At 36.1% G+C, this 20,318-nt stretch overlaps 1 protein-coding gene and 1 long non-coding RNA gene across 2 annotated transcripts in view; both read left to right on the plus strand.

The window, feature by feature from the left end:
- LOC149500181 (uncharacterized) overlaps window positions 1–20,318 on the plus strand; it is a 574,180-nt gene that overhangs the window by 119,059 nt on the left and 434,803 nt on the right. The gene's annotated exons all lie outside the window — the stretch shown is intronic.
- The window catches only part of LOC114249072 (Kv channel-interacting protein 4), a 147,075-nt gene that overhangs the window by 33,984 nt on the left and 92,773 nt on the right, over window positions 1–20,318 (plus strand). The window contains exon 3 of the mRNA XM_089737630.1: window positions 15,703–15,723. Coding sequence (XP_089593756.1) covers window positions 15,703–15,723 — 21 coding nt within the window. The remainder of the gene's footprint in view (window positions 1–15,702; window positions 15,724–20,318) is intronic.

Below are 20,318 nucleotides of genomic sequence, written 5' to 3' on the forward strand. Positions count from 1 at the left end.
AGAATAAGTGTATTCACCAGTACACCATCAGCACCACCGTCCTTGCATATTTATCTCGCGAAGCAGAGATTCGTTCCTCTTGATGGGTGGGACAGCCGTTATGCAATACAACTGAGGACTTTGATCTCATGTCTTAAGTTTGGTAGCGATATTCCGTTGTGTTGTATTACTTAACACCAGATAACGTTTTCAACAACCTACGCAATAAAAAACGTGTGGCACTCGGGAACTGCCGCGGTAAAGCTATTGCATAGCATTTTTTATCAACTTATTCAATTATAATTAGACAATAATAATTTAATATTAAAACAATAATAAAACAAGACCACGCTATATTAAACATTAATAAAAGCAAAACCTTAACTGTCCCGTTCACACTCATAAGCTAGACCGCGCGAGAGAGAGATGGGCACTTTTCATGGTGCGCATGCAGTTGACGTCACGTCACGCGCTTATTCACAAACACTACACAAGCGCAACGTGTGAATATGTTGAACGCGAGCTACATGGTAGGAGTGAGGGGTGTTAGGTTTTTTTCGTAACGGAATTTCATGATTCGGTCGCCGCGTTCAAGGCCCGTGATAAAAGGTATGCAATAGCTTAAAAATAACCAAAAACATTCGTAGCCGAGAACAACGCATACTGTGAATAAGTACGATCTGACACAAAATCCAAAGCATATTTTCCATTGTATTATAATTTTTTTATTATTAAATTGCGAACATAGTATCGCCCTTAACAATATAGCGAGGCTTAAGGGATTTTCGTTTCATTGGCGACATTTAAATGAGCCCACGATGGCTCTATCAGCTTTTTACACGTCATCAGTTTTCAAGCGGAGGACCCTTCATTTTCCCTTGAATAGGAATTTTCAGTGCGCGCAATGGCACCGCCCTATCCCTCTATATTTGCCGACAAAGCATTTCGTTTCACTGAAAATATGCTGCGGTAGGTGTGACGCCGACTAAATTGATTTGCTAGTATTGTCACACTTTTTCTTTTAAAAACGGTCATAGTGCAGGTTTTTTTTTTACTTCTATGCAATTATCAATATCTATGCAATTAGCTTCCATGATGTTTCGGTGTCTTTAAGCTGTAATAATCTAAGTTATAATCGCACTAATAATCTAAGTCTAATTTAAGTTGTAATCTCTACGGGCTACACTTTTCAACTGCCAATAACTGAAATCAGATGTGGAATAAGCTTCTAAATTTCAATTACAATATAGCAAAATGGCGGTGGTCTAGTTGCCTTTATTGCGTAAAATCACTTTACGTCATTACATATTACGGTTAATTTTCCAGTCTCAATATCAAATGTCCAGAAGAAATCGCTATTAGTGACAAATTATTTAGTGATCATATTAATGATAGCACCCAATTGTAATACTAGTGAGAATAAGATATTATTTTGCGATGTTTCTCTGCAATCTCAACATTTAACAATTAACTGTTAGATTTCGACCGTATAATTAAACCGAGCTGTACAAATAAATCCATTATTAAGTTTACTTAGTGTAATACAATATGTTTATAATGTTTATGTAGCGGTTGATGTCAGAATCAGGACTATTTAACAAATAGAAACATAATTAAAATAAATTAATAGAAAAAACTGATTTCATTTTGCGAAGAAAATATAGTGTATGGGAGTTTTAGAATTATTTTATAGACCTCCTAGTTCAATTATTTATTGCTTAGTAGCAAGTTATATCTTATTATTAAAAGCAAATTTTAACACAGCAGTAATCATCTTTCTAAGAATCATCATCATCAACTTACATATTTTGCTCACTGTCTACATATGCGTTGGGAAACTTGCACTTCTGCACCCGGTTTTCAACTATTTTTATCCACTTCCTACCTTTCATATATGGTCACTCATTTATCTTCTAGGAATATAGAGCTGAAAATATAATAAAAAAGTAATCGATTTTTTGAAAAATCAACTTGGCTCGTGTTTTGTGTACTATGTATAATGAAGTTGATTTTGATCTATTTATGATTCCCATACGTCCCAAGATTTATACTTTATTGTTTAATTTTGGATATTAACTGTGACAATTTTGTTCCAAGGTGAAAAGCGAGGCAACCTTATAAATCGAGAGAGCGCTAAAGTTTACGTTATAAATGTAGTCCTAAATACACTAATTTGCGTAATGTTCGTACAACGGAGGCGTGTGACTTACAACCACTTGTTATTATTTAATGTACTCGAATAATTTAGGAGTGAAGGTTACAACACAATGTAAAAGAGTAAAGTAATATCTAAATACCAAAACATAAATATGTGGCCGATCCTCTCGCTAAAAGCAATATCATACAAAAATCCGTGCAGCACACAAAGGATTTTATTTTATTGCTTATATAGGTGGACGAGCTCGCGGCCCATCTGGTGTTCAGTGGTTACCAGAGTCCGTAAATGACGCCATCCACTTTGAGATATAAGTTCTAAGGCTTTTTTTTTCGGACCGGAGGCCGAACCTCCTACGAGGTCCCCGCGCATAAGGGGCGCGCGGGGTATGTGAGACTCAACGATCTGCAGGTGTTGAGAGCAGATCGCGGGCCCAAGGATTTTAGGGCCCACCCACTAAACGACTCCCCTGCACTCTTACACCCGACGTCCGATCTCCGTCCGGGGTCAGAACCCGGTCAGAGTAGGGGGGTTCCCGCAGTCAACACTACAACCAGACACGCGGCGCCACCCCGAGGACGCCCGACCGACGGGCTGTCGAGGCGATAGTCGACGACCAACGAGATCGGTCTCCGCGGTACGGCGGCCCTACCAGGCCGCCCGAGCGATGCCGCTGGTGTTCCGGGATACCCCGCTGGGCCAGAACCAGCCTGCCGGGTCGGAACGTGATACACCGCCGACCGGGTTGCTCTTCCACAGTATGTTCGGCGACGACAGCGACGACGAAAATGCGGACCGCATCGCAGTCCGCAGTCGCCGACGCGCCGCCCCGGCCTCCTGGTGCCAGCGCGCTAGAGTGACGGTAGCGTGCGGCGCAGCCTTAACCCCCTTAGGTCGCCCCTTGACCATCACTGGGAGGAGACTGCCTCCTCATAAATTCTAAGGCTGCCCCAACCTTCAAACCGAAATGCATTACTGCTTCACGGTAGAAATAGGCAGGGTGGTGGTACCCGTGCGGACTCACAAAACGTCCTAACACCAGGAATTGTAAAAAATATCATAGAATGGGTTGCTGTGTACCATGGGCCCTGAGGCATGAGTATGCATGCCTGTCACAACGGTATCAATAACCCAGATAAACCTATTACTCCTGTAGCCAACGTAAACAAGAAAAAAGCATTCAAACTTACCATTGTATTTTTACATATTTGAAAAATGTTTCCGTAAATAAAATAACTTTCAGATTTTATTAAAAGATTTAGACCTAGACCGTTCTGGTGTGCTCCTTATATCACAGAAATGTGCAGAGTATTTCTTCCCTAGCACCGTATCTATGATCACGTTTCTCAGTTAGTCTGTGCTCTCGTACATTTCCTTAGCAGCACAATTTAATTGTACCCGACGGTACGTACCGTTTCTGAGCAGTTGTACCCGACACTCTAATTGAGCTGAGACGGGATAAAGCGCTCAACATTTGTTCCCTCCCTCGTACTGTTTTTACTTTTCTAACAGTCGTCTTGAGTACAGCGAGAAGGGTTGCCTGTTAGTGTTTTTGCGAAAGGTACAATTAGGACACATTAAGAGGCTGTGTTAATTTAATTTTACTTGTCCAACTTCGTTTAAAATATTCAAATTTCTATTTGGATTATCATTCAGAATATCCACCAAAAAAAAAAAACAATACCTATAAGGCTATTTAAAAGTTTACTTAAAGAATTATTTCTACATCGAATAGAACTCTATTATTTGCTGTGCGAATCGTTTCTATTTACAATTATTCCAATTTTTACTGGTGGTAGGACCTCTTGTGAGTCCGCGCGGGTAGGTACCACCACCCCGCCTATTTCTGCCGCGAAGCAGTAATGCGTTTCGGTTTGAAGGGTGGGGCAGCCGTTGTAACTATACTTGAGACCTTAGAACTTATCTCAAAGTGGGTGGCGCATTTACGTCGTAGATGTCTATGGGCTCCAGTAACCACTTAACACCAGATGGGCTGTGAGCTCGTCCAACCATCTAAGCAATAAAAATAAAAGTATTATTTGAAAGCACATAATAAATTATTTGCGTATTTGAGAAGTAATACATCCTCGCAATACGATTAAGATTTAAATTATCGGAGAAGTTTAATTTACGGTAACCCTGCAATTAAGACAGATAGCTTGTGGTTGCTACTTCTTTAGCACGGGTGCTTTCTTAACCGTGAAATATTAGCTACTGATACATTTACAAGTGGCTTGCGAAATATACAAGATGAATCGTCTTTTTTAAACGAATCCATCTTGTTCGTTATCTGGTTTTCTTTAACAGTCGTTGAACATTATGAACATGTTTTAAGAGTATTTAAAATTAGAAAGAATGTGTCTAGTTATGTTTTGGATCATGAGATAATTTATGGTAAAATATTGTCGATACTAGCATTACTAGTTAATGTGAGAGTTTGTATGTTAGTTACTGAAAAACATTGTATGACAATTTGCATAAAGATCGTTTATAATTAACTAGCTGACCCAGGGAACTTTGTTCCGCCTAGAGGCAATAAATGAGCAGACTTTTGATTTTATCAAGGTCAATTTTTTTATTTGGATAATTAATGTAAATTAAAAAAAAGCAAGTATTTTAATGATTCTTTATTGGTCATGTATTTTAGTTGTAATCTTTTCTTATACCTTTAAACGAGCAATTCTTGTATATTATATGATAAATCGATCTAGCTACGATTTATTTTCAGAAAATGTTGTTTTATTCGTGTTTTCAATAATCAACTCTTCCCGACATCTATTGGCGAATAATAATACTATTTTTCTTAATTGAGGGCAACTAACCGCTTTAAAAACACAACAAGATGGCGTTATCAAAAAAAACCGAGCAAAGCTCGGTCATTATCTAGTTATTATTATATTTTTATTTCTTGTTCTTCACTCCTTTCACTCGCAATGGTTCGGATCCTAGCTGCATTACGGCGTCGTCGGGAAAGATTTGATCGTTTTGGTCGCGGCATAGCTTTCTTAATGATTACCTATATCGGCACAATATATACTAATATATAAATATACAGTGGTTTTTACGAATGTTCCGTTATAACTACTGAACCATGTATCCGATTGACTTGAAACTTGGTATCCATGTAGAAAATACATGTACTTAATGCATTGGCTAATATTTATATGAGTGTTGGATTAATAATAATGACAAAAATAATAATGTTAATTTTAAATTCCCAGCGAAGCGAGCAAGTACGGCTAGTAAGCTAATAGAAACTCGAAACAAACACATCTACTGGCCAACTTCAAAATTCTACATTAATTAACCATAAATTAACCATAGACTACATTACATAGCTGTCAGTTGCGTTTTGTTATTCCATATCAGTTGCGTTTTGTTATACCACGTTTTATGTCACGTCCCACGGAAACGTGATAAAAGTAAAGTATCCTATGTTCTTCTCCTGGTTCTAAGCTACCTCACCACCAACTTTCAGCCAAATCAGTTTAATCGTTCTTGAGTTATAAATAGTGTCATTGAACTCGGTCAACACCGTGGGGGAAAGGTAACCCATAACCGATACGTGGCAGAAATGATGACTTATAATTCCGAAATAATAGGCATGATGTCAATTCCAGTGATTCAATGGTAACAGGGAGATGACGGGAACATCTCAATCAATACCCCAGAGCACATTTAAAGGAGCATAATAAATGTGTTAAAGAATGCGAACTTAAGTTGCCTTCAATAATTGCAAATGCTTTTCTGTCTCAAGCTGAAAGTAATTACCAAGACATAAAACAAATTTTATTGTTCACAATTGTACAGTAATTGCTTTATAAAGAATTTAAAACAAAGGTAATTGTTAGAATTTTTCATATCCAATCTACCGTCCAATATTATAAGAGAATTTCCTCGTGTAGCAGTAGTCTTGTGCTATAAACTTAGACACTAAAATCGCTACAGAATTTACAACGTTGACCCAATTGCGCAGACTTTGTTGTCGGCTAACATTTACAGAATGGAAACTAGATAACGATCGTGACGTTTCTTGTTTAGGAAAAAACGATGCGCAAATTACTGGGACTTGTAAAAATTTAATTTGAAAACTAAAATTCAAAACCCTGTGCCTTTTTATTGCTAAGACGCGCTGTGAGCCAGTGCAGCTCTATCCACCTTAACCATAACCATTTTGCCAAAAAAAAACGGAAACCTAAACCAAAAAAATTCCAATCAAATAAGCAGGAATTATTTATATGCAATTGAAACTTTAACCCTACAAAAATTGGCTTTTTAATTTGAGAATGATTTTATTTTACTTAAAATAAAGTATGATAGTAAAAAAAAGTGAATTACTACATTATGAAATACACAAATAATAAATTTACATTTCTTTTACAAGATAATCTCTTATTCCATTTTGTTTATTACATTTATGTTCCATTTTCATTTTCCATGCTTCTATGTACCTACCTAATGCTATACTCGTGTTAGATACAATGAAACGAAACATTACCCAGCGAAAACTTCAACAGTGTTAAATAAACAAAACGTATTTTTTTTCCTACCTAAGCTCTCTAGTCTAGAGAGACCATGTCAGCGTCGCCGGGATACTAAGTGAGCTCACGGGGCTCAAACCTGTCGACGTTGCTAACACGAACCCTAGCAAAAGCCGTGCCTCGCAGAATCTACCACCGGATCGGAATCGCGACCTACTAAGAAGATCCGGATAGGAACTCAGTGGGCTGTGTCTATGGGTTAATTCGCTCGTCGAGCCCTTCGTCACAAGCGACGGGTTCAACGAGAGCGATGACCAGTGCTTGGGGTACCTAAAAACACCGTTAGTGGGTCGGGAAACAAAACGCCGAAAATGCGAATATTATATATATAGTTATGAAAAATAATCAAAGAGATATTAAACTATAAAGTAAACTAAAAATATACTATACATCCCTTCCTTCTCCGTGCGGTGATCGATTTCTAAAATATTGATTATGGAAATAATAGTTTGGTTCAAACATCGAAATATTCTTTCGGGACTACTAAAAACTCACTAAAAAAGATACTAAATAAAATTACTCCAGTTCTTCTTGCTTGCAAACGACTCATAAATTGCAAGGAACATAAGATCTTACGACTCGCAAACCATTTGACCCTTACAGTAAGCTAGTGGAAAATTATACGTTAAGTCATCTTATTTCACGTTATTTGGCCGGTGTTACATTTATTTTGTGGGTCTCTGATAGAGGTCTTAAAGCTCTGTTAATAAGAATTTTTGACGCGCAACATGAGATTGCATTAAGTAACGTTGCACTAAATAAGATAAGTCCGGTTTGATAAGCTGCCATTTTAAGAACATATTCCAATGCTTTAAGTATTTGTTTTTTTTTTTAAGGGTTTTTATGAACTGGTAACGGAGATCTTTAAGGTCATGTCTTATATTAATTTATATTTTTATGAAAATGATAAAATGGAGTGAAATGATATGAAATGAAGATGGTTAATTATAGACATTAATCAACTGGGATGAAATTAAAAGAACTGAGATGAAATTATATGGGATGAAATATAATCTCAGTAAAATGGTGGACATTTACTGAGATTTTTTCAATAGACTTTTTGGGGGATCCCGAGAAGTTACGTCCAGCGCCTTTGTTTCATTTTCCCATATTTTTGCACTTTCACAGATATTAAACAGTTAATAAACCACCGCTATTACACATTTAAACCTGAAGAAACACTAAATAGGCAAAATAAAACAAATCACACAGCTTCACTTCCCGCCAAATCACACAGCTTCACTTCCCGCCAAATCACACAGCTTCACTTCCCGCCAAATCACACAGCTTCACTTCCCGCCAAAAAGTATCTAGTATTTAGTTTCGGTTGGTAGCAGTTTGGCTGCGCCCCTGATATTGCTGACGTAGCGATGGCAATCACCCACCAACAAGTGGACCATATGCTCATCTGCCTACAAGGTCAACAAATAAATAAAATAGACACTAAGTCGATCGTAAAAATCTGAATATTTTTATTTCAAACTAGCTGACCGGCAGACTTCGTAGTGCCTCTATTGATAAATAAAAGACCTAAACTTTTGTATAAAAGAAACTTAAAACAAACAAAAGGAATCCGTCCGACGGGGGACACATCAAAGGAAAAACAAAATTGTTCTTTTTATTTAATTCCGAACATTTTCATATTTATTTACCTTTTAAGCCGTCTCTGGACTTCCATACTGACAAATAAGTCAAAACCAAAATTAGCCAAATCGGTCCAGCCGTTATCGAGTTTTAGCGAGACTAATGAACAGCAATTCATATTTATATATATTGATAGATATTGTCGACTCATTAAATTTTGTGAATTACAATATAGAATAACTTCTCTCTTCGCTTAAGAACACATTTTTTTAAAATATCCGTTGCATAATAGTTCGTTTTACTTGAACATAAGTACAAGTAAATCGTATAAGCTTAGTCGTGGCTTTTTTATTTTTTATTGCTTAGATGTGTGGACGAGCTCACAGCCCACCTGGTGTTAAGTGGTCACTGGAGCCCATAGACATCTACAACGTAAATGCGCCACCGACCTTGAGATATAAGCTCTAAGGTCTCAGTATAGTTACGAACGCAATTCGCACGTCAAACGGATATTGATAACATCGTGTAAATCAATACCCGCATTTATAAATGTACGTAACTACCGCGCAGACAGGCGCCTCAAGAACTAAGCGATATGGTTCTGCTTATTTCTAAAGCCTCATGTATCCCTATTTGAGGGAAGAACAGAGAAACCCGCACAATTATAATTTGCGTAATTACTGGTGGTAGGACCTCTTGTGAGTCCGCACGGGTAAGTACCATCACCACGCCTATTTCTGCAGTGAAGCAGTAATGCGTTTCGGTTTGAAGGGTGGGGCAGCCGTTGCAACTATACTGATACCTTAGAACTTATACCTCAAGGTGGGTGGTACATTTACGTTGTAGATGTCTATGGGCTTACACCATGCTTATGGTAACCACTTAACACCAGGTGTGCTGTGAGCTCGTCCACACATCTAAGCAATAAAAAAAAACTGAGAATTGTTAATTAAATTGGGACTTCGCTCACAAGTCTCCAAGTCAGTGGCGGCATTCCAATTGTGGCTATAATCTTCTCAAAAACTATCATCAAATTACTTGAAGCCATTTTCCTAAAAATAGTCCCTTCTAAAAGTATCGTTTAAAATATATCTTCTACAGTAAACGAAAAGAAGTCGAAAGGTTAAATTACTCAATTTGAATGATGAATGTCGTGAATATCCGACCTTCTAATGACCAGATCTCTCATTGACCAAATTTGCTATTTTCGTTTGTATTTTCCACGTCATCATGTACTGTATCCGATAGCACATCAATCTCGTCATATGACTGTGATACTTTTGTGACACAAATAACTCCCCTTCACACATAGTCCCGGGCATCGATCGACGCTTCGTCCTAATTTTATTGTCCGTCAATATCGTATTAAGGGCCTACGAAAGCCGCAAGTCGTACACAAAGGACGAGAAGAAGGACTTAAAGTTAGGGTTAAATGTGATAAGTCACGGTGGGCCACAAAGGATTTTCTAGCATGGGGATAAAAGTCTAACGCTCTCGCTAATTACGAACGTTTCTAATAAGCCTTTCTCGATAGTAATAAACTATAGCTTAAAAAAACTAACAAAATACGCTTTTATAGAAAATCCAACAAAAAAAAATTTGCCACGCTTTTTGTACTATAAAATCATTTTTTCTTACACTATTTTTAATACAAATTTATTAAAAATTATTTTCTATTTAATTTTTTTTAAACTATTATTTATTTTTCATTTTTTAGTTGAATTACAATTTTACAATATATTTTTATTATTATTTTATTTTCAATATTGTTTTGTCAGTATACCAAATTTCGTGTTAATCCGACGTTTTTAAGAGGGTCAAAAACATGTTCAAAGATTCCGTTACATAATAACATACATACGTCTGCAGTTAATAAAAGCGTATTGAAAACAGAGAGCGGAATCGATGATGCTTAAAAATGACGTGAGAAAATATTTACTGAAATATCTCGCATTGCATGGAATATAAAAAACAAAAAAAGCAAATGACGTGCGAAATACAGGGTCTCAAACGAACGCGGGGAGCGACTGCCACCTGTCTTTGCGTCATATTGTTGGCTAGCGAAATATGAATAAGCGTATGACGTACACCATTGAAATGTGATTATTAGGGTCGATATTCCTAGCGGCGTTCCGTATCGAAGTCATTTTGAAGGTAAAGTCAGAATGACTTCATGAATTTTAGAGGTATGTGACCTTTAGAAATAGCCCCGTAAATAGACTACAAGCAGATGAAATATTTATTTTTTACTTTCATTTAAAAAATTACGACCTTATAATTATAGCGCAAACATTGAAAAATCAGTAATGAAATCATTAAGTTTGTGGCGGGTAGCCATCATACAACGCAAGATAATTGACAGATGCCTGAATCTCGCTTACGACATTTTCAAGATAAAGCGCATATATACAAGTTCCGAACAACAACATTCGGACCGTCGGTCTACCGAGCAATGTCACCGCTCGGTGGAAGATCTTCCCTTTGTCGTATATAAACTCCCCAAACTGGTGACCTGCGACGTGGTGTGAACACGCAACCTTCTGATTCATCATCAGCGCATCATGAACTTCAGCTACCACAATCCCCGCATTCTCGTAGATAAAAGCACGTCATTGACAGTCGTCCCACAGCAAGCCAGCATCGCAGCCTCAACAGGACCATCGCAGCCGACTCACCGCGCTTCCTGGTCCTACGGCACGCAACTTCACTGCCTCATCACGCCGCTACAGTTCATCGCAGCCCACGACCGGATTATCAACGCTTGGGGTCACATCTCCGGCGTGGCAGCTCTGCACACATGGACTACTGGCGACACGCACGCACTATTCAAGCTCAGTCTCGACTCACCGTAGACTTCGAGCAGCACTGGCGACAATCACGCAGCATTCAAGCTCAGTCTCGACTCACCGCAGACTTCGAGCAGCACTGGCGACAATCACGCAGCATTCAAGCTCAGTCTCGACTCACCGCAGACTTCAAGCAGCACTGGCGACAATCACGCAGCATTCAAGCTCAGTTTCGACTCACCGCAAACTTCGAGCAGCACTGGCACTTGCAAGCTAATCTCAGCAAGGACAACGCTAACTAAATGACACGACCTCCGGTCTCGGAGGGGAGTGATGTGGCGGGTAGCCATCAAACAACGCAAGATAATTGACAGATACCTGAATCTCGCTTACGACATTTTCAAGATAAAGCGCATATATACAAGTTCCGAACAACAACATTCGGACCGTCGGTCTACCGAGCAATATCACCCGCTCGGTGGAAGATCTTCCCTTTGTCGTATATATCTCCCCAAAAGTTCAACGTGAAAAAGAGTATCGAAAGTAAAGAACTATATTCCGTGCGTGGATAACACATTATTATTTTAACATTAATATACATGGTTGTTTGGATCAGTTTTTAAGAATTGGCACGAACAATTGATTTATAAAATCTAATCACCACAAATAGAAGCATTTTATTAAGTGTGAACGTGTAAAAAACCGCATTCTGCGTGCAGTTGCAGTTGGTTATAGGAAGTGAAACACATAAAAAAGATAGATGTCAGCAGTTTTTATTTTTTATTGACAATTTAAATCTTAAAAAGAGGGATATTCCCGAACATTTCATTAATAATATTCAATTTAGATTCGGTCTGATTTGTGACCGCAAACCGCAGGCTGTGAAATGACCACACGTGTGTTTATGACAATATTAAAACTCTCTATTATTACTAACTATTTAGGATAAGGCGTCAATAATTCAAGTTGATTACAGTACGAGGCATTAATTATTTTGAGCGATAAATATGAGATTCGAAAAATTCAAACTACTTACTTGTACGAAAACTTCAACGAAACGAACTCAAACGAAAAATTCAAACTAGTACTTAGGTACTTGTAAGAGCTTAGTCTGGCGATTTCATAGTGAAGACAAGTGTGGTCGAAAACTGTAAAGTATTCGCAACGTCAGAAGTAATATAATGACAATAAACAAAAAAAATGTTTTACTTACGACTTGCGAAATCCGAAAAAACTACTAACTATATTCAAAATATTTCCAACACTAAATCGATTTATACCTACGATATACGCCACCGTTTTAATATGGACGAATGATTTTTTTTTCCGCTTCTTACTTTTCTTCTCTCCGGCCTTTTACGTGCATTGCCATCCGATTCTGAGCTTCATTCAAGTCACTTACCTCAGGACGCTTATTTAAAATCGAATACAAATACCCGAAGATATATTGCTCATAGCGAGCTATTGAATAAGTTTAAAATCATATTACAATAAGCTTAGTCTGTCTATAAATTTACAGGAATACAATCATAGATAAAGTTGTATTTCTTTAGAAATATTATACTTTCTGCAATATAAGTAGAAGAGAAGTTAGAAAAGTGATAACATCGACCACTTTACTCGCTAACTTGTTTTACTTTTTACGTAACGGTTGTGTGCTCCGTTACATAAAGAAAAACATAAGTCAATAACAATTACCCCCTTTATTTAGCCCTTGACTTAGCGTGCAGGATAGGTACGTGTAGACCTATTTTAGTATCTTATACTTGGAAACACGAACGCATATAAACATTTAAAATGTTTCGACTTAATAATTAAATTGCCAAGATAGAGTACATGCATCTTATTTTTTTTAAATTCCTTTTATGGGTAGACGAGCTCACAGCCTACCTGATGTTAAGTGGTAACTGGAGCCCATAGACATCTACAACTTAAATGCGCCATCCACCTTGAGATATAAGTTCTGAGCTCTCAGTATAGTTGCAACGGCTGCCCCACCCTTTAAACCGAAACGCATTACTGCTTCACGGTAGAAATAGCCAAGGTGGTGGTATTACCCGCGCGGACCCACAAGAAGTCCTACCACTAGTACAAAATATCCAATAGGACATAGAGTTGAGCTTAGCTAAGCATCATCTGTTTTTTTCAGAAAGTTATTTTAAAGTGTTTCTATAAACAGCCTTTTTTTACTTGTGAACTCACTTGCTGGGTGCATCCACCTGGTCTGAAAGGGTAGCCCTATTTCACGGTCATCATAAAATCAATGCAATCTATATCGCATACTGAAACCAAAGGTACAGGTATCTTTGATATTTATAATGGTTATAATTCACGATAATTAAAAACTAAAACCACAACCAAATTAAAACCTCAGTGGGAGGTCCCCTAAATGAGTGCAGTATAATGGCCTCGAGCAGGGAGAGATGGCGGGACATCGTGAGGCGCATCAAGTCTACCCCTTAAACACTACATGTAGATCGCGACCACTCTGTGAAGAGTGATACGATTGAGAAGAAGGTAATTCTCGTTAAAGACAACATAGAAATGGGCAGTACCGTGCTAAATATCTATAATATGTTGGTATTCCAGAGAACAGGCTTACAACTCGCCCTATCAGCGAGACCATCCGACGAAATACTCATATTGTTGACATTTTTATTGTTGACAGAACGGAAGGCATTTCCACTACTTCTTCTACTCAAATAAAATATAGTGCATACATATGTAAACAATATGTAGTGTTAATATAATTCATTGCCTATTTCTGCCGTGAAGCAGTAATGCGTTTCGGTTTGAAGGGTGGGGCAGCCGTTGTAACTATAATTGAGACCTTAGAACTTATATCTCAAAGTGGGTGGCGCATTTACGTTGTAGATGTCTATGGGCTCCAGTAACCACTTAACACCAGGTGAGCTGTGAGCTCGTCCTAAGCAAAAAAAAAAAAAAAAACTTGTAAAATGTTAATTAGATAAATAATGTATGTTATGCACATGTTATGTACGTGCGTAGTTAAAAAAAGTTACACGCCTAAATGCAAACCGAACTAATATTTCCTTTTTTTAATCATGAACAGGATATTAGCGAAATGAAAAAAATATTATTACACAGTCATCGTTCCTTGTTACGTGTGAAATTTTTAAAGTTAATTGTGAAATAGTTCTTCAAACATACACAAGTACCAATCTAACTAAAACGTGTTAAAAACAAGAGTTTATCGGACAATATTTTCAAACCACAGGATTCGATGACTATTAAACAAACCGCCCAAAACGCTACAATCCACAAATGTCAACGATAAATTAATCGATTATCAGACTATGTCACAGTTGTAGTGATCGATTATGCTATAACGCATCACTACTATCCCTCGTTTCTTTGTTCTAGGAATAATATTTCAGCATTGGCCGTCGATTATCCGTAGTATGAATAATGTCCGCAATAAATTCAATGCTCCTTGTTGTGAATGCGTACGTTATGGTGCAGAGATAATAATAGATTACATAGGTTAGGGGTAATTTGATAGTCTTCGTGATGTTGTATGAAAATACGGCTTAACATTCTTCGCAACTTAGACTTGAAGAATGTTAAAATAATTAAAGTTAATTTTAAATAAATACCAAAGGTAGGGTGTATTGTGAGCTAACGCTATTGGGTACCATCACACCACCTCTTTATGTGCTCCGTTTTCAAAGGTGAGGCAGTTATTTTACAGCACAATGCAAGTCATAAGGACCTCATGAAGGTATGTGACTTTTACGTTTTGATGTGTGTGCGCTCCGATGATCACTTAATATCAGATGGGCCTTGAGCTCAATGTACGATGATACGGATCTTACGACATCATAACCCATCTTTAAAATTTCATACCTATCTAACATGCGTTCACAAAAGATAAATTTGCTTCAGAAAATTTAAACTAAAAGTATACGTATTTATATTTATGTAAAGCATGAATACGCAATTTACTACCGTCAGCTTGATCGGAATATTGAACCGAATTGATCTGAATCTCTCGAAGTTTTTACTCTTGTCTACTGAAAAAACATATTATACCTTTTCACATTATACTGTATGTATACAATTATATAAGTGTATCAATAAAAGATAAAATAAAAAAGAAATGTATCTATATTATAGAATACCAATACCTTATCCTACCTTTATGGTCATGAAGCTATTATAATCGCACATTCATCCCCGCAATAACATTAAACTGTAAAAATATTTACAAATTTTTCTCCCGTTCTCATTCATCTCATCTGCTATCATCTATTTAAATCACTGATATTCTATCTACCTGACATTGGCAGAGTCATTCGTCAAAGAAGAGACTCGAGCCATAAAATAAAAAAATAAAAAAAAAAAATCGCACATGTCATGAAAGTTTAACCACAAGCATCCGAGTTTATCCTTCCTAAATAATCGTATAAATTACACTACCATCCTATCATAACACTAAAATATTTCAACAAACTCGAGCCCGTATTCCCATATAAATAATATGCTGAACATAACACACAATTAATTAACATTACCGAAGAATACGCCTTACTCTTTCACTTGAATTTCGTCTTTATGGAAATGAGGGCTTATTTTACTGTGAAAATTAAAACCCGTACTTCATACACACTTATTAACACATTAATATATTTCCCAGGTCTCACTGCGCAGTCAGAAAGTAAGCTACAGTACAAAACTTAGCATGAATTAGTTTTCTTCATAAACAAACCATAAAAATACTTTAATACACCTACCCATTTAGTGTCGCTACGTATTTAATAGTAGATTAATAGTCTTTTCTGAACATAGTGCGCATTTGCCCAAATTACTATTTTCTAATACACTTACTTGCAGATCGATATGAAAGCGTGCTCGTTTTTCCGCCTATGCGCCCATATGGTGTCGAATATCGATCGGCAACTATGTGTAATAGGGTTTATAGAAGTAATTCTTAGATCAACATTTCTATCCACTTAGTGAAGGCATGATGTAGATCTAACTAACACCTGCGACTATGAATGTAACGGTGAGTCGTGAATTCTATAAAGGTCACACGCATTTTTATTCAATTTTTAACTTAGTTGACGATCATTGGGAATCGAATGTTGATTTTTTTTTATTTTCAAATGATAACAAGTTAAACGAATCACGAAAATATCGTCAAATAAATAATAGTTTAAAAAAATTAAAAAACCCGCTTTATATAAAATTCAACTAAAAAATAGAAAATTAATTTTAATAAATTTAAATTGAAAATAGTGTAAAAAAAAATATTTTTTATTTTGAAAAAAGTGTGGGGTGCTTTTGAGATATTATTGAAATAATAATTCTTCTAATCATATCTGTCAGAAAAATATTTATAACTAATAACACCATGCACCCCATGCATAAACTATTATTTATTTTTCATTTATTAGTTGAATTTCAATTTTTTCAATATTTTTTTTTATATTCAATGGTCATCGGTCCTCGATAAATCTACAAAGTTTGAATGAAATCTGGCCATTTAAAGTGGGCAATAATCGCGTCTAAAGGAGTCAGTTACAAACATACGTACAAGTGAAGCTAATATAAAGCGTGTAAAAACAAACCTTTGTTAACCGATCTTCAATAAATTATTTCCATTACGATTTTCTTCGTATTTTCAGCCAAAATGCATGTACCTTCACACAGCCATCTTAATAATAAAATAATAAACGAGTTCTCCATACATTAGCGGAAACGTACATTCATATTTATGAGAATGCTAGAGTAATAGTGTAAATAGCAGTTCACAGTTCAACGAGCGAGAAACTCGAATATCACTCAATTACATTAATGGTAAGTACGGTGAATAACGTCGCAGCGAATGTGTATTATTTATCTCAAGGTAAACTCAACTTTCAACTAAGGTTGGCGTGTCAAATTATATTTTCAAAGAACACGTATATGAGAGCTATAAGAATGATGGTAAGTAAGTGGTTCTCGGTAACCTTAGATGCATATCGCAATTTAAATTCTGTACCCCGTTTTATGACACGAAATTGAAGTCTCGATAACAATGACATTAAATCACCAACATCCTCCTTGAAACCGAAGACTTACCAAATCCAAGTGACCTAGGTAAGGCCTCCGAAGATTGCACCCCTGCTATTTTTGGTGTCCGTGAGCGTCAGTGGCCACTTCTCATCAAATAGACTGAAATAACCTTTTGTGCGCACGTCGTACTCTTATTGTAGAAATAGACACAGAAAAATTAAAAAAAATTAAATTGCATGTGTATATTATCGTCGCTTAAATAATAATTAAACATGTAATTTACATTTTCAAAAGTAAATAAAAACCCACAAATAATTCACTTTTCGACCCAAAGTCCCCTAGTAGAATAGTATTTCTAGAATCGAAATATCGATAGAAAAGATTCCCTAGTATCGATATAAACGAAATACCGAGAGAAAAGATTCCCTAGTATCGCTAGAAACGAAATATCGATAGAGAAGATTCTCATTCAACTTCAGTCATTCAGCCAGACCTACATAAACCTCAGTACGACTTCCACCTTAACGACTCTTTCACAAAAGAAGGACAATTCCAATGTCGAATCAATAAGACGAACCGAAGTTCAACAAATAGTCATTGAATTACATTGTGTTTGAACGGCCCCTACTCTCTTTGATGGCAACGCAATTTGCTCCAAGTTCCCGCTAGATACTACAAAATTAACGAACTCCTTTTAGAGTCCCCTTTTTTAAATATCGTCTTGTATACAAAAAAGAGATTTGTCTTGTGTCAGTCTTAACAGAAATTTGTTACGTCTTTGTACAAAAAAAAGAGCTCTTGGTAAAGAAATGTTAACCTTACAATTTTTAACATCTCCTATCTTTCCTCAAGGGAAGATATTCATAAAATTATTATTATTGTGTGGGTATTTATATTTAATTACCAACAATATGAAATAATTGAACTTAAGTTGCGGCATTTTTTCATCTAGTACATTTTATTATATCATAGTCGATACGATAAAAAACTGCACTATTTTATTAAAAAACGAAATATCTTAACTAATAATAACTGGTTTTATCATAATTAAATTGGTAAAACTGTTATTTAACTAAAGTCGCTGATATGAACACTAGAGATATTATTATTCTTCATCCAAGATCCTTTAATTTTAGAACTAATTTTAATACAATCAAAGTGAAAATACCCTTTTACTACTGGACAATTTTATGCTATAAATTTAAATCCTAATACATTTCATAGTAAGACTAATAAAGACAATCTCGAATTAAACACATTTAAAAGCAAATGTCCGCTTTCTTAACAAGAGATTCCTCATTCCATTTAGCATTGTATTTGTTCAAATGTTCAATGTACTAAGCGTATCTTCCTTTATATACGAAAAAACCTTTTTTTATCTTTTCATTATCTTACATCCGCGACTCCACCGACAAATAAAATGTACCCATTTTGTTCAAATTTTTCCCTTGCGTCGATGTAACAATCAGATATGTTGCCTGCGTACAAAACTATTCAAATGTTGCCTATTTTAATGTTGTGAAAAAACGTCTAAGTAAGTATAATTTAGACATTTATTTACACAAATACATTTATATTGTACAGTAGAATCGGTGAAGATTACTGTTTAAGGAAAAAGCCAAAGAAAAATGTATACTAGAAAAGTTTGTTCGACAAATTCTGCAGCTCACGTAGTTAGTTCTCGGTCGAAGTAGGGTTATCCCAAAGAAACTTAATGAGATTTTCACTTCTATTTCGGCCGAAATAGTCTGTGAAAAAACTTTCAAAATACATTTCAGTAGTTCATTAGTATTTGGGCTAGGAGAAAATCAGCCCTGAAAGACTAGGGCAAGGGTAGTATCGACGAATAGTTTATTTTGAGTTATTACGTTGGATTAAGTAAAGTCATAAAACTATTTATGCAGGGATCGTAGTGTCGGACAACTGTTTGCTAACCTCTAATAGATTAAGATAATCCCAGCTCAGTGACCCAAACTAGATCAAGAGTTCTGAAAACAGATCTCCATTTCTTTATTATTTACTGAACGCAAATGGAATTTAGAGTACAAATTGTTTACTAACAGTTTAATTTATGTAACAGGAACTTTCTATCTCTCTCTCTATTTTTAGTGCTTGCTTGCCAACTTTCCGCCTGAAGCTCACAAAGATCCGCCTTTGTAACATTAAAGCAGTGATATTTTAAACGAAATTATCGGACCTACATTAGTAGTAGACTATCTAGGTTAGTTTGGAAATCAATATTACATATTATTCTATGCGCTTTGCTGATATCTACATATGTAATAGTATATTGAAAATCATGTCTGGACTGAATTTGGACATATGCATTAATCCTCTCCCTATCTCTGTCTCCAGCCTTTTTAATGCAGACCAGACCCGTAAGGTATTTGATTTGGTAAACTGCATGATCTGTGATCTGTTTTAGTCCACCTTATCGACCACAAAAAATTTATATAGGCTATCACGATCTCTATATAGTAATTCAGAACTCATTGGAACCAGAAGTATTCTTAGGAAACATTTTTAATATCGTTTCTTATTATAAAGGAAAGATCTTTCATTGGCTAGATATCTTTACCGTAAAAATCCCAATAATTCCGAATAATGTGGGCTTTTTTTTACTATGGTAGACATGGGAGAGTTAAAAAGTTTTCATGAAGCATGTGCTACTAAATGGTTACCGAAACTAATATACATTGATGACGTCAACCATCGTAAATCCATTTCCGTTGTATATTGGCTCACATCAAACGTAATGAATGACTGCTATTCGGCACAAATAAGCAGCATGGCGGAATGTACCTACATGGTGCAGAATCATAATACTCCCCGCCAACGAAAATTATTGAATACTCATATTAATAAAAGCTGTCAGAATTTAGAAACTTAAGCGCGATTCAATATTTGTTAAATTTTGAACAAGTTTTTATTAGCTTAGTATGTCTGTATGTAATCTTTTTATCTTTTTTTTAAGTCTTTTGTCTTAAAACCACATAAATTATTTATTTGTGCCAATAAATATCGCGACAGACAGAATTACGAATTTGTTGTTTCTTGCACAATTAGTTAGCTTCACAATCACACGGCTAATGCTTAGTTCCAAATTTTCTGTTTGTAATACATACTTGATAACAATTCGAGGGGTGAGAGGCAATTTGGTTTAAGCGACATTATTGAAATTTTACTGGAGAGCTATTTAAAGTAAAAAATTTGAAAATAATCTCATGACAAAAAATCATCTTCGTTGCGTTACGT

This window comes from Bombyx mandarina, chromosome 23 (assembly GCF_030267445.1).
Source record: "Bombyx mandarina strain Sakado chromosome 23, ASM3026744v2".
Lineage (NCBI taxonomy): Eukaryota > Metazoa > Arthropoda > Insecta > Lepidoptera > Bombycidae > Bombyx > Bombyx mandarina.